Raw genomic sequence first — 25,501 nt, 5'->3', positions numbered from 1 at the left:
CCCAGAGCAGTTCCTCTCGACAAAATGGCAGCATTGGAAGCTAAACTGTATGGCATTATACCCTGCGGGCCTCCTTCACCAAACCCCGCCCTCCCTAGGCTCCGCCACCAAGCCTCCCGGAATTTCCCAAACCAGATCTGGCATGAAAACCTTGCGTGCCCCACCCCTCGCTCTCCCCTTCCCCTTCATATTACCTAGTGGAGAATACTATTGGGGAAGTGGGTGAAGCGCAGAACCAGCAGGCATGACAGGCCTTCCTCTCCGCGCCCCGCCGGAGCGGGGGGAGAACATTAGCCCATATAAAGGGGGCTGGTCGGGGGCCCGGGCAGAGGACGGCAAACGCTGCTGCGCCCCAGATCCTCTTTGCTCGCAATGGCGCTGCGCTCCGGACCTCGACAGGACGCCTTGCTGGCAGGCTGCTTCTTGCTGCTTCTGGGCCATGTCTGTCCCTTCAGGGACGCCGTGAAAGGTAATGGCTTGAGGAACAGCTTCGCGGCGGCCCTCCAGAGCTCTTCTGGGGTTGCTTTGTCCATTGCTTCTTTGGACCGACAGAGGGGGAGTTCCGTCGCCAGCCGGTCGGTGCGTTTGCACAGTGTGATGCTTCTTCGAGACATCCGCCGGCCCTTTCCTTTCCCCTCCGAACTCGAAGTGTTTGGGAGGGATAAATAATTGACTCGTAGATGCACCCGTTCTTCGACGACTGCTCTGGAGCTGCAGTAGGGAGTCAGCCCCCGCCCTCCCCACATACACACACACACCACGCGTGCAGTATTTAGGGGTCTGTATGACTGGTGCTTGCACAGGGGACTACCTTTACCTTTTTATATGGCACATGCCAGTTTTTCTTTATCCGTATTAATTCCCATAATTAAAGTAATCCAAACATGAAGTGTGCAGTCCACAAAAGAAAATTTCTATAGATAGGACACTTGCAGCTTGCCTCTAGTTTTACCTATTACAAAAGGTCAAGTGTGTCCCATTTAAGGTCAACCTTCAACACATGAAGCCACCTTATACTGAATCAGACTGTTAGTCTATCAAAGTTGGCATATTCTGCTCAAACTGCTAAGGGCTCTTCAGGGTCTCAGGAGGAAGTCTTTCACATTACCTGCTATCTGATCCCGTTAGCTGGAAATGTATGCATGGGGGGGGGGGGGGCTGACAGGGTACCTAACCTGGCACCTTCTAGATGCCATGTAGATGCTTTCCCACTACACTGTGGTCCCTCCACAAACTTCTTCTAGAAAAGCTCACCTTCATCTCCAATCATATACTTCCCATCCTTCCTCTTACCCATTTCATCCACAACAGCCCTATGAGGTAGGTTACATAGAAGGGGACTTATCTCAAGTTTACCCAGCAAATTTCATGGTAGACTACCCTGGGGATTTGCATCCAGTCTCCTTAGTCCTAGTCCCTGTGAGCACTACGCCAAGGGAAGATAGGCCAAGCCTGGTCAGAGCCTGGCACAGCCAAATGACAGTATCCCTTCCTTACCTTATGTTCCCTTCTATATCTATCATTTGCTTATCCCATCCTTCCTCTTACCCATTTCATCCACAACAATAGCTGTATGAAATACGCTAGGTAGAAGGGGACTTATCTCAAAGTCACCCAGCAAATTTCATGGCAGTGTGGGGATTTGAATCCCGTCTCCCTAGCCCTAACCTCTGTAACCACTATGCCAAATTGACTCTTGATGGGCAACTGAAAGATGGTGGAAGACTGTGCATAACGGTCATGGGACAATTATCTCTTGCTTTTGGGTTAACTGTCCATAGTGCTCTGCTGCCAAGACTGCTTTTGTTGAAGTGGGATCTATTTGCAAGGTAAACACACATTCCAGTTGGATTGTACTGAAGCACCTTCTCTTTCCCTTTTTCAAACAGATAAGAGAGAGATCTGCCTGATGCCAAGAGATATAGGATTATGCAGAGCTATCATTCCTAGTTGGTATTACAACCGATACACACAGACTTGCGAGGAGTTTGATTATGGTGGATGTGGAGGGAATGAAAATAACTTTGAAAGTGAGGAACATTGTGAGCAGACTTGTGGTATGATCAAGAGTAAGTCAATCCATTGTATAATTGTGATCTCAAATGAATTGTGGGTTCTTGTCACAATAAGTTTTCATTGCTGACCTCTATTACTACCATCATGGCCACAGACTGCTGTTTCCATTGCTCACTTTAATATAGTCACTGGTTTCTGTGGACAGATTTTGAAACCTATGTTTTTTTAAGTAAGCATACTCATCATATTTGAGATGTTGTGTCCTTTCAATCCTTCTAACTGTAAGTCTTCTGCAGCAACTCAAGTTAATCTTTCAAAATAGATACCCTGTGATCTCCTAAAGCTTTCTGTGTGCCTTATAAGCTAGAGCAGTCCAATTTTGTGTCATGTGCCATTTCTGAGGTGCTAAAGAGCAGATAGGAATAAGTCCTGTTTTGGAGTTGTGCTCATAATGTGTGAGATGCACCACTAGGGTTGCCAGCTTGCATAACTGAGTCACAGAATGAGGTAGTTAGTGACTTTTATACTATTTCCCCTATGTAAACAAGAAAATCACTGGAATTAGAACAGTAATACCTTAGGAAGGATTGTTCTAAACCAGAGGTAGGGAACGTTGGCTCTCCAGATGCTTTTTGCCTACAACTCCCATCAGCCCCAGCCAGCATGGCCAATGGCTGGGGCTGATGGGAGTTGTAGGCAAAAAAAACATCTGGCGAGCCAACGTTCCCTATCGCTGTTCTAAAGCATGTTGTGGCTACAATGCCAGAATGCAAACTTGGAGACCCAGCTTTGAATCCCTATTCGACCATGGAAGCTTGATGAGTGATCTTGGACCAGTCGTCTCTCATCCAAACTACTCTAGTCAACTCTGATTCAGAGATAGGCATGTACATACAAAGCCCTGGACATCTAGTGTTAACTTTCCAATGTCAGATCATTTAGCTAATGACTTGAAGTAGAACTCAGTAACATTTTTGATCTGCTGTGGATACAGCATACAAATAATACATTTTTTAAAAAAAATTGCTTCCATGTTAATCTTTTATTAAAGCATTTTATTAAAGCAGTGCTGCATTCCCTATCAAATCAACAGCAATCTATACCATCTATTAGAGGCACGCAAAGAATTAAAGGAGAGCGATTACATGAGTTTATAAAATATATATTTCCCCAAAGATAAGTAGGTCACTTCTGAGAAGTAGTTCTCAATCAATCCAGCTTCCCATATTTGTAGGTTCTGAACATTATCTCCTAACAAAAGCTGGTTGTCCCACTTGATAAAGGCACACATACTTGGCTAATTAACTGCTTATCCTCAAACACCATACAAGGTTATCTGTACATGAAAATCCTTCTTAAAATATATAAGACCTATTTGTTCATTCTTGCTATTATCTTAACAAAGCCTGTTTAAAAATAAGAATCACAAGTGTCTTATGCCTATAGATATCTTCTGGCCCCCAACTAATATGCCCCATCTTTGAACCACAAGTTCACTTATGTGAAATTGGACATTCTTGACATTCTTTTGCACCTTGGCCTCAACAACTTTGACATCTAATCAACTCAAGGCCATTACTACTTTGATTCTTGTCCCTCTCCAAGGCTATTCTTTGCTGGGTCTCTTTTTGGCATGTGTAACTGAGAGGCCAGGCTATGCATGTTTCTGTGTACATAAACATCCTCTATGGTCTTTTTTGGTCAATCCAGCAACTGTTCCACTATATTGCTGGCTATATGCACTCACAGGGGTATTCTGAGGGGTAAAATAGAATGTAATGCTGTAAGCAGTTATGGGTCCCCACTGTGGAGAAAAGTAGGGTATAAATGTAGGGAAAAAAGCCTGTGATTACCAAGAACACAATCTTCCATTTTTAAAAGACCATGTCCTTTTCATAACCTTATTGTTAATGGTTACCATGTGGTCGGTGTTCCATGTCTGTGATGATGTCAATGTAACTGTGTGTAGACTGTTGATAGAAATATTGAGGAACTCCATGGACCACTGGTCCTACCAGCCATACCACAGCCAACAGGGATGGACACTTTGCCCAACCAGGCAGCATGGCTCATAAATTGACCTTAGGTTGGCCTTTTGATTGACATGTAGATTCTTTTTACTTTAGGAGTTCCCAAAGAATGCCGACCGGAACTCAATGAAGGAAAATGTGGAGCTTTCTATAAAAGATATTTCTTTAACCTGAATACAATGAAGTGTGACAGATTTTACTATGGGGGATGTAAAGGAAATGAAAATCGATTTTTGACTAAATTTTCATGTATGAATTACTGCCTGTCAGAGGAAGGTAATGCTGTTTTCCATACTGTTCCCCCCCCCCCCCTATTGGAATTGGAAGAAGCCTTCTAGGCAATTTAGTCTCACCTTCCTGTGTGCAGGATATCTCAGGCTAGACAGCTGCCTGTCTCTGTTTGAAGTCCACAGCCCCGGTTGCATGTGCTCCCACTTCGGGAGCCCTAATAACAGCCTGGCTGCCGCATTGCACTAGCTGCAACTTCTGGGTTTGGCACAAGGGCAGCCCCATTACAGTAATCCAAGAGCATTACAGTAATCCAAATCGAGGTGACCGTTGCATGTTGCCAAGCCGGCACACTCTAGGAAGGGAGTCAACTGCCTTGCACGTCTAAGGTGGAAAAAAGCGGATTTAGCCGTGGCTGCTATCTGGGCCTCCATTGACAAGGAAGGCTCCAGTAGAATCCCCAAGCTCTTGACCTTGCGCACCACTTTCAATGGCGTACCATCAAAAACTGGAAGAGGGATTTCCCTTCCCAGACTGCCATGACCTAGGCAAAGGACCTCTGTCTTCATTGAATTCAGCTTCAACCTACTCAGCCTGAGCCAACTTGCCATGGCTTGCAGCACCAGGTCCATCAGGAGGTCCACCAGCAGGCCAGACTCTGGAAGCCCTCCAACTGTTGCCTCCAAGGCACCAAGAATGCAGAGCATCACTGCCCCAGACAGTGCCATGCAAATGCTTGGTTCCTCCCCAAACTTTATATTTTGTTATCTTCCATTATCTTATGTTCCCTTATATATCTATCATTTGCTTATCCTATCCTTCCTCTTACCCATTTCTTCCACAACCACAGCTGTATGAGGTAGGCTAGGTAGAAGGGGACTTAAAGTCACCCAGCAAATTTTATGGCAGAGTGGGGATTTAAATCCTGTCTCTCTAGCCCCTGTAACCACTATGCCAAGGTGACTCTTGATGGGCAACTGGAAGATGATGTACAATGATCATGAGAAAATTATCTCTTGCTTTTGGGTTAACTGTCCACAGTTGGCAGAGGCTACCATGACTGCTTTTGTTGAAGTGGGATCTATTTACAAGGTCCAATCAGATTGAACTGAAGCACCTTATATTTCCCTTTTTCTTATAGACAACAGGGAGATCTGCCTGCTGCCAAGCGATATAGGATTCTGCAAGGCTATCATTCCTAAATGGTATTACGACCAATACACACAGACTTGCAAGGAGTTCAATTATGGTGGATGTGGAGGGAATGAAAATAAATTTTCAAGTGAGAAAGATTGTGAGCGGACTTGCGGTATGATCAAGAGTAAGTCAACCCATTGTGATCCCAAATGAATTGTGGGTTCTTATCATGATAAGTTTTTACTGCTGATCTGTATTAGTACCATTGCTCACTTTAATATAGTCACTGGTTTCTGCAGATTAATTGTACTTATACATTTAGATTTTGAAACCTATTTTGTTTAAGTATGCATACTCATATGTGCAATGGTCATGCTGTTTCATTTCAGCCCATTGGAGAATGATGTTCCAAAACAAATTGTGGGTTCTGGTCCTGAGACATTTGCATTGCTGACATGTTCTTCTGTCTCTGAGACCACAGACCACTGCCTTGTTTCCGCATTACTGCTGGTTTCTGATCAGCACTGGTGTAGATTTTGAAAACTGTTTAATACTTGCATGTTGATCATACTTGAGGTGTTCATGCTACATAATTTAAGTTCTACAGAAATTATTCTGCTGCAGTGTTTCTTTTCACTGCTTCTAAATCTGTGTTTTGCAACCTCCTGGAATGTCTTTGAACCTCATAAACTAGGATGGCCCAACTGCATGTCATGTGCATGGAGAGTTCAGGAATATTTCCTGTTTTGGATCTGTGCTCAAGAAGTGTTGCTTGGGAGACCATCCCTCAGTTGGCCTACATCTATGCATGCTCTGTAATGAGGTGGTAGCCGAAACTGTGCTATTTCAAACTGGCCTTTGTGTAAGTTTATGGGAAAAGATGAGTAACAGAGAATGTCAAAAGTGGAATAACAGTATGTAGGGAGGCAGATTCTAGCACAGTACACATAAATGAGCTTAGTTTCTGCACTTACTAAGTCTTTACAGTGGTGTCGAACTCATTTGTTATGAGGACTGGAACTGACATAAATGAAACCTTGTTGGGCCGGGCCCTGTCAGGTTGGGCCAAGCCATGTCGGGCTGGGACATGTGTGTACCTATTTAAAATTAGGTAGCAGAGATACAAATTTTGCAAAGAACACAGACAAATAGGGATGGTGGCTCAGTGGTAGAGCATCTGCTTGGGAAGCAGAAGGTCCCAGGTTCAATCCCTGGCATCTCCAAAAAAGGGTCCAGGCAAATAGGTGTGAAAAAACTCAGCTTGGGACCATGGAGAGCCGCTGCCAGTCTGAGAAGACAATACTGACTTTCAAAGATTTCAGGTTTTCATGTCTGGTAACATCATTAGGGTTTGTAGAATCTTTCGGGCTCAAGTGCCATGTTCTACTGGAGAAAGTTTTCCTTCCAGACGTTTCGTTCTCAGCTGCGGAGAACATCCTCAGTGGCATTGCAGCCGGAGCAGGCGCTCTGACCTTCTTGGCTGCTGTGCATTGAGATCCAGGGAACTGGGCAAAGGAAGCTCTGGCTCTTTCCTTCCTTCCCTAGGGGACTCAGGGGGCAGGAGCCTCAATGCACAGCAGCCAAGAAGGTCAGAGCGCCTGCTCCGGCTGCAATGCCACTGAGGATGTTCTCCGCAGCTGAGAACGAAACGTCTGGAAGGAAAACTTTCTCCAGTAGAACACGGCACTTGAGCCCGAAAGATTCTACAAACCCTAATACTGACTTTGATGGACCAAGGGTCTGATTCAGTATAAGGCAGCTTCATATGTTGAAATATATATATAAATATATATAAACTTAAAACATGCTTAAAATGTTATCACTCATTGGTCTTAAAGATGCTTTCTTTGTATTTCTCCCATGGGATCCAGGGAACTGGGCAAAGGAAGCTCTGGCTCTTTCCTTCCTTCCCCAGGGGACTCAGGGGGGAGGAGCCTCAGCCAATAGAAGGAAAAGAGGCTTGACTCAGTAGCTCCACTGTGCAATTGAGAGAGCCTGGCAAATCAAGCTATTCCTCCCCCCTTTCTCCCCAAGGGAGGAGCCTCAGCCAATGGAGAAAATAGAAGTTTTGTTCTGTCGCTCATGTGAAATTGAACAAGCTTTGCAAAGCAAACTGTTATGCAGAAAGAAGCAAGAGAGAGGGAGAAGGAAGCAGATGACAGCCAGTTGCTCGGGGACCTGATAGGAGTTCTCCGGGGGCCTGATTCGGCCCCCGAACTGCATGTTTGATACCCCTACTTTAACTAATTTAAATTGATTTTTCAAGTATGAATGTACTCCCCAAGTTGTATTTTCTACATTCTCAGGGTTCAATCCTCTTATCAAATGTTTAGCTCAAGTCACAGACAAAGTCTATGAAGAGGGAAAGACCAGTGTAGAGCAGACCTGAAGGGGCAGGACCTCGGGAAATGCAAGAAAGCTTTTGGGGCTGGAAAGAGCGGGAAACAGTGGAGGGCTGTTAATGGAAGAATGGAAGTTTTTAATCCAACAGAAGGAAGATGCTTCAGACGGTAATATGGTTTATTCTAGCCATAGAAACAATTGCCATAAATCTTATGAGGAAATCTACAAGAATAACTGTTTTAAACATGCTAGATGACCTGGATACTTTGTATCAGCTATATATGGAAGCCGATAACAGAATCTCCCATTTTTCGGACACCATGAACTTCTGACATTCTTATTATCTTATATATTCCACTTTTCTTCCTTATCAGGAACTCAAAGCAGATTTTCACCTCATTCCCTCCTCCCCCCACTTTTAATTTTTTTTTATTGAACAATAAAGATATACAACATATTGAACAAAAAGAAGGAACAAAATATTCATAAGTTTTACAATAATCTTACAAAGTTTGGAAGATTCATTATGATGTCTCCCATTTTACAAAGATTCAGAAAATTTTGTAAAACTAGTACTTATTTAGATAACATTTAACTTGTATTTAGACAGAGAAAGAAGTAATTATATTAACATGTCAGATAAAAAATCTTAGAAAAATGATAACAATGATAATGCTGATTTCAGAAATAATGTTTGATCTATAACTGTGCTACTCAGGAAGGGAAACCATTTATCCATCAACTTAGACCAAGTTGATTGTTGGACCTTAAAACAGAATCAGCAACTTTACCCATCAAGAGGAATTCCCAAATTTTACTGTAGCAGCAATCTGTAATCAGCAAAGGCTTACATTTAGTCCCCAGGCCAAAAGATGTCCAACTAGCTTTTAATAGGACCAGGGCCTTTTTGGCTGTGGCATCTACCTGGTAAGAGCATAAGAACATGGGAGAATAGAGGAGTATAAGTCGGGTAAGGAAGAAATGAAAATTAATTTATTCACGGACGATATCATTGTAATTATGTCAAACCCTAAAGACGGTGTTAAAGAGATCAAGATTATTTTAGAAGACTTTGAAAAGTGTTCAGGACTAGGAGTGAATATGGCAAAATCAGAAATTCTATACCTTAATGTTAATAGAGAGGAAAGACAGGAAATAAATAGGATTACGAATATAGGAATGGGGGCTAAGAGACTTAAATACCTAGGAATAGTTTTGCAAAAAGATATTGATAAAATGATAAAGGAAAACTATCGTAAAGTATGGAAGAAAATAGAGAGAGACATGAATAAATGGAACCATAAAATATTAGGGATATCAGCTAGAATAAGATCCCTCAAAATGTTCTGGTTACCAAAGTTAATGTATCTATTCCAAACGTTGCCCCTAGGTTTGAGGAAAAAACAAATTGAGCAATGGAATAAAGCATTTAAAGTGTGGATTTTTACTAACAAAAATTGTAGGTTTCATAAGAGAACTTTATATAACCTTAAATCAGAATTAGGTTGGGGAATCCCAGACTTAAATAAATACTATGAGGCCTTTCAACTAAGAGTGCTATTAGAACTGAGTGAGGAAAAGGTACAGAAGTGGGCTAACTTAGAGAATGCAGTGAATAGAGGTATTGGAAGATTTGGTATCTTTTCTATAGTGTTGGCAAAAGATTTAAAAGCAGTATTAGGGCCCAGAAGAGTATCTTTAGAAACCTGGATGAAATGGTATCCTCAGTGGTTAGGAAAGGTCTCAAGATGGGCACCCCTAGAAGCTATTGTTAAGGATGTGCAAGATATAAAATGGTGGGAAAGGTTAAAAAATAAAGGCTATTATAGAGTGGATGATATGTTTAGGGGTGGTAAACTAAAACCTTCACAGGAAATTACAGAAGAGATAGGTAAACAATACTGGTTAAAAATAGCAGGCTTACACAAGGCAGTCAAAAAGATCAATGAAAAGGGAGAGCTCTGGTCAGATGCACCAATGGATGAGATATACAAAGTTTTGGCCAAACAAAGGAAGGGACTAGTGGGGTTATTATGTAGAAAAATGATATCAAACAAAGATAAAACAATAGAATATTTACAAAAGAATTGGAGTCATGAAGGCCAGATAACAGAGAGGTTGGCTGGGAAAATTCTGGAAGGTCTAGAAGGGATTAAAGTAATTAAATTTAAAGAACTGGAATATAAATTCCTTACAAAATGGTATAGGACACCCGCACAACTAGTCAATATATTCCCAGGAATGAGTTCCAAGTGTTGGCATTGTAAACAAACTAAGGGTTGGTTCGCACATATGTGGTGGGAATGTGATGAGGTTAAGCCCTTCTGGGGGGAAATTATTGAAATTATCAGAAAAGTCTGTAATGTAACATTAACCATCGGCTTTAACCTGATGTTGTTAAGTACAATAGGAAGTCCGGTACTAAATAGATCCACTCAAAACCTTGCCAAGGCAATGATATTAGCGGGGAAGGCGGTCATTGCTATGGGTTGGAAAGATAAAAGTAAATGGTCAATAGATATCTGGCACAATTATTTGTTTGATTGGAGAGCCAGTTTGGTGTAGTGGTTAAGTGTGTGGACTCCTATCTGGGAGAACCGGGTTTGATTCCACACTCCTCCACTTGCACCTGCTGGAATGGCCTTGGGTCTGCCATAGCTCTGGCAGAGGTTATCCTTGAAAGGGCAGCTGCTGTGAGAGCCCTCTCCAGCCCCACCCACCTCGCAGGGAAGGTAAAGGAGGAAGGTAAAGGAGATTGTGAGCCGCTCTGAGACTCTTCGGAGTGGAGGGCGGGATATAAATCCAATATCTTCTTCTTCTTGATTTTATACAGTCTGACATCGTGGCATCAATCAATAAGGATTCAACGTGGGAAGATAAAGCCAAGGAAATTGAGTCCAGATGGAAGCTCTATTTACATTGGATGTCGGAACAAAGAAGGAAGGACATTCAGTGGAAGATCAAGACTTTGTGCCCATGGCTGAGGGGGAAAGATTAAGAGTAGATGGGGAGGGATGGGGGGGTGAAACAAACATACGTTGTAATGCTCAATATTATAAGAGTTAATAAAAATAATAATTTAAAAAAAAGAACATAAGAACATAAGAGAAGCCATGTTAGATCAGGCCAATGGCCCATCCAGTCCAACGCTCTGTGTCACACAGTGGCAAAAAAAAATTATATATATATACACACACTGTGGCTAATAGCCACTGATGGACCTCTGCTCCATATTTTTATCTAAACCCCTCTTGAAGGTGGCTATACTTGTGGCCGCCACCACCTCCTGTAGCAGTGAATTCCACATGTTAATCACCCTTTGGGTGAAGAAGTACTTCCTTTTATCCGTTTTAACCTGTCTGCTCAGCAATTTCATCAAATGCCCACGAGTTCTTGTATTGTGAGAAAGGGAGAAAAGTACTTCTTTCTCTACTTTCTCCATCCCATGCATTATCTTGTAAACCTCTATCATGTCACCCCGCAGTCGACGTTTCTCCAAGCTAAAGAGTCCCAAGCGTTTCAACCTTTCTTCATAGGGAAGGTGTTCCAGCCCTTTAATCATTCTAGTTGCCCTTTTCTGGACTTTCTCCAATGCTATAATATCCTTTTTTAAGGTGCGGCGACCAGAACTGCACACAGTACTCCAAATGAGACCGCACCATCGATTTATACAGGGGCATTATGATACTGGCTGATTTGTTTTCAATTCCCTTCCTAATAATTCCCAGCATGGCGTTGGCCTTTTTTTATTGCAAACGCACACTGTCTTGACATTTTCAGTGAGTTATCTACCATGACCCCAAGATCTCTCTCTTGGTCAGTCTCTGCCAGTTCACACCCCATCAACTTGTATTTGTAGCTGGGATTCTTGGCCCCAATGTGCATTACTTTGCACTTGGACACATTGAACCGCATCTGCCACGTTGACGCCCACTCACCCAGCCTCAACAGATCCCTTTGGAGTTCCTCACAATCCTCTCTGGTTCTCACCACCCTGAACAATTTAGTGTCATCTGCAAACTTGGCCACTTCACTGCTCACTCCCAACTCTAAATCATTTATGAACAAGTTAAAGAGCATGGGACCCAGTACCGAGCCCTGCGGCACCCCACTGCTTACTGTCCTCCACTGCGAAGACTGCCCATTTATACTCACTCTCTGCTTCCTATTACTCAGCCAGTTTTTGATCCACAAGAGGACCTGTCCTTTTACTCCATGACTCTCAAGCTTTCTAAGGAGCCTTTGATGAGGAACTTTATCAAAAGCTTTCTGGAACTCAAGGTAAACAACATCTATCAGGTCTCCTTTGTCCACATGTTTGTTCACCCCCTCAAAGAAATGTAACAGGTTAGTGAGGCAAGATCTTTCCTTACAGAACCCATGCTGAGTCTTCCTCAATAACCTGTGTCCATCAATGTGCCTATACATTCTGTCCTTGATAATGCTTTCTACCAACTTTCCCGGTATTGAAGTCAGACTGACTGGCCTGTAATTTCCCGGATCTCCTCTGGAACCCTTTTTAAAGATGGGGGTGACATTTTCTACCTTCCAGTCCTCAGGAACGGAGGCAGATTTCAATGAAAGATTACATATTTTTGTCAGAAGATCCACAAGTTCAACTTGGAGTTCTTTCAGAACTCTTGGATGTATGCTATCCGGACCTGGTGACTTATTAGTTTTTAATTTGTCTATCAGTTGTAGTACCTCTTGTCACCTCAATCTCACTCAGGTCTTTCAACACCCCTTCCAAAATTAGTGGTTCTGGGGCAGGCAAAAAGTTCTCATCTTCCACAGTGAAGACGGAGGCAAAAAATTCATTCAGCTTCTCAGCCATTTCCCTATCCTCCTTCAGTAATCCTTTTACCCCATGGTCATCCAAGGGCCCCACTGCCTCCCTGGCTGGTTTCCTACTACTAATATATTTGAAGAATTTTTTATTGTTGGTCTTTATGTTTTTTGCAATATGCTCCTCATAGTCCCTTTTTGCCTGCCTGATCACAGCATTTGATTTGCCACAGCCTATGTTCCCTTTTACTAATCTCACTTGGACTGGTTTTCCACCGCTTAAAGGAGTCCTTCTTACCTTTTACAGCTTCCATTACTTTGTTTGTTAACCATGCAGGCCTTTTTTTATGCCTGTTTGTGCCTTTCCTAACTTGTGGTATGTATTTTATCTGAGCTTCTAGGATTATAGTTTTAAATAGTCTCCAAGCGTCCCCAAGGGTTTTGACCGTATTTACCTTTCCTTTCAGTTTCCTCCTCAAATGCCTCCTCATCTCAGTGAATTTACCTCTTTTAAAGTTAAACGTGGTTGTGGCGATCTTTTTGGGCAACTCCCTCTTTATACAAACGATGAAATCAATAACATTATGGTCAGTGCTCCCAAGTGGCGCAATCACTTTTACATCTCTCACCAAGTCTTGGGCATTACTTAGGACCAAATCCAGGATCGCCCCACCCCTGGTAGGTTCTGAGACCATCTGCTCCATAGCACAGTCATTGAGAGCATCAAGAAACTCAGTCTCTTTCTCTCGACCAGAAAACATATTGACCCAATCAATCTGCGGGTAGTTAAAATCACCTATTACGACACAGTTTTTACATTTAGCTGCTATCTTTAAGCCTTCCATCATATTATAATCGTCCTCTCTCTTTTGATTTGGTGGGCAATAACAAACTCCCATAGTTAAATTTCCTTTTGGGCCCTCTATTTCAACCCAAAGCATTTCTAAAAGTGTATCTGACCTCAGTCTTACTGGACCGTATATCCTCTCTGACATACGGAGCCACTCCACCTCCAACCCTTCCCTCCCTATCCTTCCGATATAACTTATATCCAGGAATCACCATGTCCCATTGATTCTCCTCATTTCACCAAGTTTCTGAAATTCCCACAATGTTTATGTTTTCTCCCAACACTAAACATTCCAATTCACCAATTTTACTTTAAACACTTCTAGCATTTGCATACGAACATCTATAATTTCCCAGGCAAGCTAGGCTCGCCACCTTCCTCCTGCTGCCTCGAGACTCTGGCAGACAGTCCATACTGTTTGTCACCATCACAGTGGACAACTCTGATCCATTACCCGGTAGAAAAATAGCAGCCAAGCCTTCATCTCTTTGAGACGAGTCCTCCCGAACCAGAGACATTTCATCTCCTGTCGGCTTTCTCCCAAGATTTAGTTTAAAAACTGCTCTGCCACCTTTTTGATTTTAAGCGCCAGCAGCCTGGTTCCATCCGGGGACAAGTGGAGACCGTCTCTTTTGTACAGCTCCCGCTTGTTCCAGAAAGCATCCCAGTGCCTAACAAACTTAAAACCTTCCTCCTTACACCATCGTCTCATCCACACATTGAGACTTCTAATTTGTGCTTGTCTCTCCTGCCCTGTACTTGGAACAGGTAGCACTTCTGAGAAGGCTACCTTGGAGGTCCTGGCCTTAAGTCTCCCGCCTAGCAGCCTAAATTTTTCCTCCAGGACCTCACGACTACATTTCCCCACATCATTGGTGCCAACATGCACCACGACCACAGGCTCCTCCCCAGCACTGTCTATCAGCCTATCTACTACATGCGTAATGTCCGCTACCTTCGCACCAGGCAGGCAAGTCACCATACGGTCAGTACACAGTTTCGCCACCCAGCTGTCTACTTGCCTAAGGATCGAATCACCAACTACCAACCCCCCCCTCTTCCCCTGCCCAGGGATGGTTCCTTGGCGCGAAAGGATTCCCGCTCACCAACCGAAGAAGAGGTCCCTTCTGAGGGCGCATTCCCCTTACCCTCAGCACGGTGCCCTGTTCCCTCTCGACCCTCACGCTCTCTGGCAGCAACGGGGCTGCTATGTTCAGAGCGGGGCTCATCTAATACGCCCCCGAGAGTCTTCCCCAAGTGCCTAACTGACTGTCTCTGCTTCTCCAGGGCAGTCACCTCGACCTCAAGGGTACGAACTCGTTCCCTGAGGACCAGGAGCTCCTTGCATTGAGCACACACCCAAGACTTCTGTCCTTTGGGCAGATAATCATACATGTGACACTCAGTGCAAAACACTGGAAAGCCCCCAACCCCCTGCTGGCATTCTATCTTCATGACATATATATATATATTTTAAAATATACAGTCCTCTTTAAATGCTGTTTGTTTAAGTGGCTCCCCTTCTGGAGGGTCAACTTACCTTTTTGGGAGAACAAGGAAATCAGGGATCTGGGTTCCTGGTCCTTAGGGAGCCCCTAGGTGAAAAGCCACAGGCCAAGAGCCCTTTAGCCCTTTGGCAAGGCGCAGCTTAAAATGCAAAGAGGGTGGAGCAGAGGCACTCCTAAGCAATCAGCAGCAATCACTCTCAATCTCTATCACCTTTAGCCCCCTCAACCAAACAAAGAGCAAAGACCAAACAAAGAGCAGTTCCACAGCTGTCATAACTCAGAATTTTAGGCAGCCCCACAAACCTCAGAATGAAGTCTTTCAAAACTCAGAAATTCTCAGCAACTTCTCCAGCTGTCTCAGCTATCAGAGCTGCTCTGCTCTGTTCTGCTCCTCTCAGACCTCTTAAGAGTTCTCTCAGAGCTTTCAGCTCCACCTACCTCACAGGGTATCTTGTTACGCGAGCCGAGGCTGCCGGTGGGGGGCGGGGGGTGGTGGCGCTTGATCAAGCGAAGGCAGCCAGGCCGTATGTTTAAAAGCCACGATTGGCTCGAAGTAGCTGTGCAGACGGCAGTGTCACGTCGGCTCTTCTGTTTGGGTGCTGCTGGCGAGGGAGTGGCGCCTCTTCCGAACTTTAGGTGGCACCGCTCTCCAGCAGGCGCAGGCAGCCCCAATCGGATTACTTGGATGTGCTTGGTAGAATGGTTACTTGGGAAAATGTGCTCCCCATAGAAATCAGGGCCCTGTGGAATCTGTTGCAGGGCCTGTAAGATGGAGCTCTTCTGCAAGGTCTTCCAATGAGTTTCAGACATCTCACTCAGTCCACACATCCTGCTGTATATTGGTTGTATATTGACTTTATATTGACCAGACCTGCTTTTTATTGTTTATTGTTGGAATGCCTGTGAGAACAGATCTAGAAGATAGAAGATATTGGATTTATATCCCGCCCTCCACTCTGAAGAGTCTCAGAGTGGCTCACAATCTCCTTTACCTTCCTCCCCCACAACAGACACCCTGTGAGGTGGGTGGGGCTGGAGAGGGCTCTCACAGCAGCTGCCCTTTCAAGGACAACCCCTGCCAGAGCTATGGCTGACCCAAGGCCATTCCAGCAGGTGCAAGTGGAGGAGTGTGGAATCAAACCCGGTTCTTCCAGATAAGAGACCGCACACTTAACCACTACACCAAACTGGCTCTCCAGATTCTGCCCATCTTGTTGAGGATTGTATTTTATTGGTTTATTGATTTTAGGATTTTAATTGATGAATATGTTTTCATGTTGTTACCCGCCCTGAGCCTGCCTTGGTGGGATGGGTAGGATATAAATCCCACAATTGAGTCTGACTCTTTGCAACCCCATGGACCAAGTCACACCAGGCCCTCCTGTATTCCATCATCCTTCAAAATCTGCTCAAATTTGCGTTCTTTGCAGCATCGGACTTTCCTTTCACCATCATATGAACATATGAAGCTGCCTTATACTGAATCAGACCCTTGGTCCATCAAAGTCAGTATTGTCTTCTCAGACTGGCAGCGGCTCTCCAGGATCTCAAACTGAGGTTTTTCACACCTATTTGCCTGGATCCTTTTTAGTTGGAGATGCCGGGGATTGAACCTGGGACCTTCTGCTTACCAAGCAGATGCTCTACCACTGAGCCACCATCCCTCCCCCAGACACATCCACAACTGAGCATCCTTTTGGCTTTGGCACAGTCACTTCACTCTTTCTATGGCTACTTGTACTTGCCCTCCACTCTTCCCCAGTAGGCCCTGATTGGACACCTTCTAACTTGAGGGGCTCATTTTCCAGCACCATATCTTTTAGCCTTTTGTTACTGTCCATGGGGTTTTCTTGGCACGGGTACTGGAGTGGGTTGCCATTTCCTTCTCCAGTGGATCACATTTTGTCTGGGTTCTCAGCTGCAGCCTGTCCATCTTGAGTGGCCCTGCATGGCATAGCCCACAGCCTCACTGAACTGCGCAAGCCCTCTCACCACATCAAGGCAGCAATCCATGAGAGAGAGGCACTTAACCTCTATCAACAAATCAATTATTAATTCCTTTCTAATCTTGAAAATCTCTGGGTTTTGCCATAAATTAAATAAAATAAGGTGAGGCTTTTCTTGCATTCTGTAACCAGTAATGTAATAAATGTGTCTTACAACCTTTTCCCAAAATTGCTTAATGAATTTACATGACCAGCAATGTAAGAGCGTTCCTTTGTTCCCACAGTGTTTCCAGCCTTGCAGCAAAAATGAAGGGTTAGAGTAGTGAATGAAGCTAAAATTATATACAAACAATTGAGCAGCTTATATGAAATGTTTGAATTTTAAATGATTTGGAAGTGTATGTTGATGAAGTCCATAATTTCTTCCTTTGGGAATTAGATAATATCAAATTAAAGTCTAACGACTATGCCAGGCTATTTGGTAACATAAAGACTTTTTCCCATTTTAGTTGAGATAAAAGTACATATAGCAGAGATAGCAAACCTTTATAAGAAGTCAAGGGATTAACTAATATAGCTTCACGTTAAAGACCTTAGTGAACAGTTCCTATTAAAAATCAAATCTATCATGTGTCTTGTTTGGAGATATTTGAGTATGATGCAGATATATGAGTATGATGTTTTTGTTCTAAACACATTTTATCTAGTATGCAGCCATTTTTAACAATATCAGTAAATTTAGTTATCAGAAATTCTCTCCATATTCTAAAGGAATTGTGGCTGTTGGCAGGAGGGAACAAGGATTGATCCCAAAATGTCATTACCAGTGAAAAGAAAGGAGCCAATAATTCCCTATGTCTACCCAATACTTTGAATAAAGCCAACAGAAAACCATTAGAGTCAACTGTCTGAGGCTGGTCCCAAGATTTGGATCATGGTACTTATTGAAAAGACATTGGAACAATATAAGTATTCTCAATGTGTTTCCAATCAGCAAGGTGTGAGTCACTATAATATTTAGGTAAGAAAGATAAAATTATTGCTTCATAATAGGTTTTAATGTTTGGGTGTGCTAAACCACCTTTATTATGTGGATGACGAAGAGTGTGACTTAATAACTCTAGATTTTTTATGTTGCTAAATAAGTTGATGAAGAATTTTATGCCAATTTCTGAAAAACCCCTCTGCAATATGAATTTGGATAGCTCTGAAATAAATGAGTTTGGGTAGAAAGAAGGACTTAACAATTTGTATCCTTTCAGTCTACAATGTTAAATTGTTTTTCCATTGAGAAGTATTAGAAGAAATCAATTTATTCAATTCTAAAAAAAGATATTTTAAACAGATTTTGTATGGTCAAAGGAATTTTAATCCTTAAATATGGCCAACAACTATTTACCAACTCATAGTAATAATTACGTTTAATAAAATGAGATAGGATATAATAATGATTTGAATGTATTTACTTTTAGATCAGAAATTTCCATGAATTCATTTAAATCTGTAAAGATTTTTCAGGATCTATCATGTAAAGCACCATATAATCAGCAAATAAAGATATTTAAAGAGTTTTTCTTTAATACTGAATACCAGAGAAGAAGAATTGTTTCTGGTAGATTGAGCTAAAGGTTCAGTGGCCAAAGCAAATAAAATCGGGGAGAGAGTCAAGAGAGTTCATCCCATTTATGCGTGTACCTGGGGTTTGGGAGAGCATATACGGAATTAATAACCCTTTGTATATTTCTCACCAAATTTCATATTGTCAATCAGAGAATGTAAATAAATGGTTTCTACCTAGCCTCAGATCGCAAAGCATGGAGACACACGCAAAGCATGGAGACACACCATCCACCAGGCTGTCTCTTCCTTTGAGAACGCACGCATAGCTGGTCTTGAGGACAAAAGGAGATTGAGGAAGAATCGCACTGCTACAGCACCAACCCTAAATCAGACTTTTCCCTGCAGCCACTGTGGCCGGACCTGCCTGTCCTGCATTGGTCTTGTCAGCCACCAGCGAGCCTGCAGCAGACGTGGACTATTGCACCCTTCTTAAATCTTCGTTCGTGAAGCCAAGCCGAGAGAGAGGTATATTTCTCACCAAATTTCATATTGTCAATCAGAGAATGTAAATAAATGGTTTCTACACTATCAAAAGCCTTCTTGAAATTTAATGGAAAAAATTAAAGAAGAAGAAATCTGATTAGTTCAGCAGTATTGAATTAAATTTATGGTTTTCTTATATTTTCTACTATTTTTGTGGGGAAATAAATCCCATTTGATCATGATGTCTATAATCACCTATAAATTTGTTTAGTCTTGTAGCCATTATTGATGTAAAGATTTTAAGATCATTATTAAGCAAAGAAATAGGATGATAGGCTTAAACATTTGTTAAGTCATTTTCTTTCCTGGGGGTAGCAACTATTTGAGTATAGGCCCAAGAATCTGGAGATATACTCTAAGCAATTTCACACTCACCTTACGTCATTCTCACATTCAGCCCCAGTGTGACGTCCTTCCGATTTCCCACTATCTGTGCCTGGGCTGCAACAAGCATCGTCATTTTTGCACAGCAAACAGAAACTGGTTTTTAGCAGTTTCCGTTTGCAGCATGAAAACAGCGATGCTTGCTGCAGCCCTGGCACAGATAGTGGGAAATATGAAGGATGCTGTGCTGAGAAGACAAACATGAGAGTGGCGTAAGGTGAGTGCAAAATCGGTCTCTGAGTCATGTTAAGATTGTAAACAGTTGTCAGCAGCTCAGCTAAGATGTCACAATATGTTTTCTGAAATACTGCTGGGAACCATCACGGCCCCAAACCTTTTGTGTGTATAATATAGTGGGCTCTAAGCATTACAGAGGCAAGGTGGTAGTGAATAACAGCTCTTTGTTCCATACAGCATTGTAAATGGCTGCCCAGTAAAGACTGAGGAACAGGGCCAAAACTATATACAACCCTGGGTTCCCGAGCAAGCATGTTATTGGTTCATTCAAACCTGCCTGGGGGCCTGTTATTGGTGCAGGGCAGCAGGTATTTGGATCCTGCTGCCTATTGTTCCCAGTTCTCCAAGCTCTGTTTGTATGGCTCCAATGAACCAGGCAGGAATACCCAATTCAGTCTTCTTTCAGTCCACATATATGACATTAGTTCACATACATAACAGTGTGTGTGTGTGTGTGTGTGTGTGAAAGAATAGTGTCCAAAACCTCCTGTGTTGAAATTGGTTATTTAGAATGGTTTTGTAAGATTCTGAGAGAGTTTAATAAAAGAATTGAAATGTAGACATTTGATTTGTTCAGGATATTTGAGGCTCCATATACATGAGAATAATACTGGAAAAAGTCTGAGGAATACTGGATATAGAAGATTTCATCTTTTAATAGAATTTTTATAGAATTAAATGCCTAGATGATAGCTTATTATGGCTTTTCCTAGACAGAACCTTAGAATTTCTATGCCAAAATCATTGTTTAAGGAATATGAGGGGTTTTTTTTAAGTTTGAGAAACTTCCAATGATTCCAGCTTTTTTCTTTCTATTAGAAGCTCCTTATAAATTCTTTTATTCATCTAGCAGTTTAATCCATATCATAAGATCTTGCTCTAAAAGATTTTCGCTTTTTTTGTAGGAGGAAAAATGCAATACACTTTTCTCGGATTACTGCCTTGAATGCATCTCAAACTGTATGATATGGAACTCTGCATTCCATGTTGTTTTTGAAATAGTCTCTAATTTCATTTACTATTGGTATGGATGTATTATTAACCAATAATAAATTTTTAATGTGACCAATCAGACTTAGAGGTATTTGCATCTTCATTCATCATAGAACACTGAACATATGAAGATGCCTTATACTGTTACACCTCAAACAACCTTTTATTGGGGAATATTAATATTTCTTAGCTCAATATGGTAGGCCTATGAGAGGTGAGGTGTACAAGATCTCTGTCTTTGTCTACGGAGATAGACCACTGAAAATCCTTTGGTTAATAATGGATTTTATTATAGGCATAGGGTTTCAAATAGTTACGTCCCAATCAAACAATTTCAAGCATACAAGAGGAATACAAGAGTTTAGCTGAATCAGTATGGATGAAGTAAGGTGATACAATACCTAGATCTTGCAAGGTGGGCTCAGTCAGAGGAAATGCAAGGCTTCTGGAGGGAGATTTCTCTTGAGAAGACGGGGGGTTGAGGGTAGGAGGGGGTGGAGGGGGAATTCCCTGTTCTTTGCTGACTCCTTCTTTTCTCTTCTTCTGCTCTCAGGACCCCCTAAATCTGACAGGTGGGGTTGTCTGTTTTCTAGGGTAAATTACGTCACGTCAAGCAATTAAACTACCCAGTGAGGGGGCAGGGTGTCACACCAATAGAAAATTACAGTGTCATATGTGTAATATCCAATCAGAGACCATTCGTATCATAGATCCATACCCCAACATAGGAATTTTAATTACACTGGCCAAATGACTTTATGGCCTTGTTTTTCCCAAAACTGGTTCCTTTGAAGCTCCCAAAAAGTGATAGATTTCTCTCTTAGTGTCCAACATTGATAGCCATCCATCAAGTGGTCAGGGGACTTGTTGACTTTGATGGCCTTAGCAATTAATTAAAGAAAAATAGAAACTTTGTTAAGAGTCAAAATTGTGAGATCAGTTTATAGGTATACCACACATTCACAACAAGATGAGCACCTAACCTTTAACCTTTGTGTTTCTGCTATCTTGCTCTGAAGAGTACCAGATACAAGCCATTTATTTGTGTTGCAGAGTCCTTGGTAATTCTTATTCCTTTTATGCTTTGATAACAGGACTTAAAAGGTTGCCAAAAGAGTGAAGGAATTTTTATAGCTCTGCCCACATTTGTTCCTCTCTGGGCCCGGAACTTTTTCATTCCCAGGAGCAGAAAGATGGACACTTCTCAACCTTTCAGCTGGCCACATGTTGTTCTTACTTGTGAACCAGAACCACACCACAGCCTGCTTTGGGCCAAGAAGGAATTAGATTTTTTTTCCTTATGTGCAAGAGAGACCATTCCAATTCAAATGGGCATTGCTGTGTCATATTTAATATTCTAGGGTTACATTGCAATATCACATTCCAGGGGTGCATGGTTTGGGAATAAGTACAGGAGTGTCTTCCTGGATATCAATACTGAATCAGACCCTCAGTCCATCAAAGTCAGTATTGTCTACTCAGCCTGGCAGTGGCTCTTCAGGGTCTCAAGCTGAGGTTTTTCACACCTACTTGCCTGGACCCTTTTTAGTTGGAGATGCTGGGGATTGAACCTGGGACCTTCTCCTCTACCACTGAGCCACCGTCCCTCCCCAAATACTGTGGCATGATACAACCATCTTATAATTCCAATAGAGGCTTGAAGTTTTTTGCATATCAGAGACGCACAAAAAATATAGTCTATTCATATATAAATTTTAAACCTTGCCAAGTAAAAAGTATAATCCCTGACATTACTGTTAAGCTTCCTCCAGCTATCACATAAATCATATTTCTTAAATGGTTGAGTAAGTTTTGATAGAGATTCTGATGATTCCATTTTAATTCTTCAATTTAGTTGAAAATCTGCCTTTAACAGGATCTGCAATAAGGCTGAGGTCACCGCCTAAGATTATGGAACCTTCTTGAAATTGTAATAATTTACTGAATGTGTAATGAAGAAAATCTAATTGCCCCTTATTTGATGCATAGATAGATGCTAGGGTTGGTCAAAGTCCCATTTTCTTTGCCTTTCACAAAGATGAATCTACTTTCAGGATCGATTTCAGTGGCACCTAAGTGACATCTGACTGCTTTGGATAATAATATTGCCATGCCTCTAGACTTTGATGTTCCAGAAGCACTGACCTGTGTGGGAAACCAATAGATTTGAAAACAGGCAGCTGATTATTTTAAGGATGAGTCTCCTGCAAGAGTGCAATATCTACTCAACCCTTCCTCAATAGGGTTCAACAAAAAGCAACAAAACAACAAAAAGCAGCATCCCCAACAAAAAGCAGACTTAGAGCAAGGGGTGAGGCACTTTGGTGGCAGGAGATGCACAGAGAGGGCATTTAGTACTACAGGGCAAGCACTGTGGAGAGTGAAGTCTATACTCAGTGGCTGATGTCTCCTATTTTTGAACCCTAACAGGGAATTGACCTTTGGAGGCTTGACCCACAAGGACACGTGTAAGCATGGGTGAGCATTTCAAACCTGCTCCCCTTCTCCCTTCACTTGAAGCTGGGTGCCATAACAGCATCTCCTGCACTCAAGCCCAGCATAGATTCCAGGCATGTGGCTACACAAGCCATAGCTGCGTGGTTCTATGGGAAAACTTCCCTGGAAAATTTTTCCATTAGATAGTCTGTCATTTGTCTAGTTCCCACCCTTGGCAGGGCACAGGACATGTCTGTGTGTCAGGGTGTCTGGCAGCTGCACCACTACTTATGGTGAGCCAGCTTGGCAAGCATCTATTTACATCATTCCATTGCTGCATCACAGCCTTGCAGCTACTGTGGTGGATGAATTGTAAGCAGTCCTGGAGCACTGCAACACAGGATGAATGAGAGTGAGTTAGCAGGTTCTATCATGTGCCTCAAGTGGGGGTTGTAGTGAGCCCCACAAATGAGCTGCCTCTGCAGACTCTGTCAGAGTAAGACGTCCATGGCTGAAGCTGGCATAGCACTTGTGCCCAGTTGGCATGGCTGTTTTACTGTCTTGCAGGTGGAGATTCAACAGAGGGACTTATAGGTGTGGCAAGTCTCCCCCCCCCCCGCCACACACAAACTCGGTCAGTTGTTCCAGCCCTCTTCTTGAAGTGGATTTTCATGCCCAGCAAGCCTTTCCAAGTCCCACCTGCCATGCTATCCCCCTTGAAATCATGCCATGTTGGGGATCCTCAGTCCTCAGAGTGGAAGCAGACAGAGTCATCACACCTTGCCATGAATGTCAGTGCAATAAAGTCTATGCCGTGTCCCAACATTGTCTCTGCTGCTTGGTTTCTGCTACATGGCAGGTGCTCCATACCTCTCTCTGCCACATTCCTTCCCCACCCTATCTGTCACTCCCCCGTGGGCTTACTAAGGGAATGTCTAAGACGGAGGGCTCACTCACCTGGCAGACTTCTGTATGAAGGGTGAGGGGCTAGAGGGTGAATAAGCCATCTTATTGCACCAGTTAGAATGTGAGGCTAGACCTGGGAGCCCCAGAGTCCATTCCCTACTTGTAACATGAAAGCAAGGTGAGTGGGCTTGGGCCAGTGCACACTTTCAGCCTGAGCAGCCTCACGGGCTTGTTGTGAATGTGGAAGGGAGAAGAGGAGAAATCTACGGAGGGGGAGAGGTCACTAATGAAATGAGTGCATGGAAGAGGTTCCTAATTGTGTGTCTGCTCCAGGAGGGGGTTCTCTGGTTCCCAGAAGGGAAGACGTGTGTGCAAATAGCACTTGGTGTGGAGGGGGGGGGCACTGGGTCATAAGAGTTCCTTGAATCAGTGGTAGGGTTAGCCACTGCAGCAGGTTGATGAAATATTAGGGAGGCTTGCCAATAGAACATTCTGGCATGCAGGGAAAACAAGTGATGGCAACCATGTGCCTGTCGTCAGAATGGGCCTCTATCCGTGGGTGGAGTAGGTGAGGAGAGGACTCTCCCAAGCGACCCTTCCCCACCTCCAACTCTCATGTGCAACAGCATATCCCCCGGGCACTGGCTGCTCCTGTCAACCCAAAGTGCCTCTCCCCTCTTGCTGCCCCAGCCTCAACACTATGCTGTGAGGCCACACTGCAGTGGATTTGCCATGGACATGGCCTCACAAGCAGCCGGCTACACTACACAGCATGCCTTGGCCCTTAGGGAACTGAATATCAGCAGCAAAATTGCATGGCGGCTAGCCGCTGCAGCAGAAGTACAGCTCAGGATTGCTTTTATTTTGTGCAAAGCGTACTGGGGTAATATACCATTAATGTAATAGTTTCAGAGAATTCTCCCTAAGGACTACCAATAGAATTTTCCTTGTCTGAGTCATCCATAACTTATTCCATACATTTTGTTCTATATTGATCCCAATATCATTTCCCCATACATCTGACATATTTGTATCTATTTCCACTAAATGAAAATATATTTTAGAGATTATACCCTTTTCGCTATTCTTATGTTGCATTAGGATGTGTTCAAATTTCTTCATCCTTCTGGTCATAGCTACCTTTAGTGTAGGATTTACAATGGACAGCCCAATCCAGACATACGTGGCGGACAGCCGCTCGGGCATGGGCGGATCTACGATGCTACTCGTTGGCTTCCAAAGGGGTTTGGGGCGCCAGAGCACAGCACAGCCAAGCCTCGGCCACCGCCTGTAGATGTGGTAAATACGCTGGAGCGTGGGCTCCCAGAGTAGCACGAGGGCAGGGACAGGAGGGGGCACTGCCACAGGGACACCAGGGATTGGCCAGCAGTGGGTGGGGTGCCGGCCCACGTGACCCTGGGTAGCAGAGAGAGTGCTCTCCAGCGATAGACTGCCCACATGCCACACCCTCACGCACACACCCAGCCCCATGGTGTGGCTGTGTAATCCTTGGGGAAGCATCCCGCCAGCACTTACCGCTAGCTCCATGGAGCAGCCTACCCGCCAAAAAGGCGGAGCCGAGCCCCCTGTCAGTGTCCC

At 43.3% G+C, this 25,501-nt stretch overlaps 1 protein-coding gene across 1 annotated transcript; it reads left to right on the top strand.

The window, feature by feature from the left end:
• The first annotated feature begins 372 nt into the window (after positions 1 to 372).
• On the top strand, positions 373 to 25,196 carry LOC132577907 (tissue factor pathway inhibitor 2-like). The gene is made up of 5 exons (XM_060247697.1): positions 373 to 469; positions 1,890 to 2,069; positions 4,143 to 4,322; positions 5,416 to 5,595; positions 25,039 to 25,196. The coding sequence occupies exons 1-5, from the start codon at positions 373 to 375 to the stop codon at positions 25,194 to 25,196; spliced, it is 795 nt and encodes a 264-aa protein (XP_060103680.1).
• The last annotated feature ends 305 nt before the right edge of the window (positions 25,197 to 25,501 follow it).

This window comes from Heteronotia binoei, chromosome 10 (assembly GCF_032191835.1).
Source record: "Heteronotia binoei isolate CCM8104 ecotype False Entrance Well chromosome 10, APGP_CSIRO_Hbin_v1, whole genome shotgun sequence".
Taxonomy (NCBI): Eukaryota; Metazoa; Chordata; class Lepidosauria; order Squamata; family Gekkonidae; genus Heteronotia; species Heteronotia binoei.
Note: the sequence above shows the minus strand (reverse complement) of the source record. Positions and strands in the feature narration are given on the sequence as shown.

Coding starts and splice junctions, on each gene's coding strand:
- LOC132577907 (XM_060247697.1), top strand. CDS start 373: ATGGCGCTGCGCTCCGGACCTCGACAGGACGCCTTGCTGGCAGGCTGC. Junction 4,323..5,415: donor TTACTGCCTGTCAGAGGAAG/GTAATGCTGTTT, acceptor TTTTTCTTATAG/ACAACAGGGAGATCTGCCTG. Junction 5,596..25,038: donor GACTTGCGGTATGATCAAGA/GTAAGTCAACCC, acceptor TTCTGGTCATAG/CTACCTTTAGTGTAGGATTT.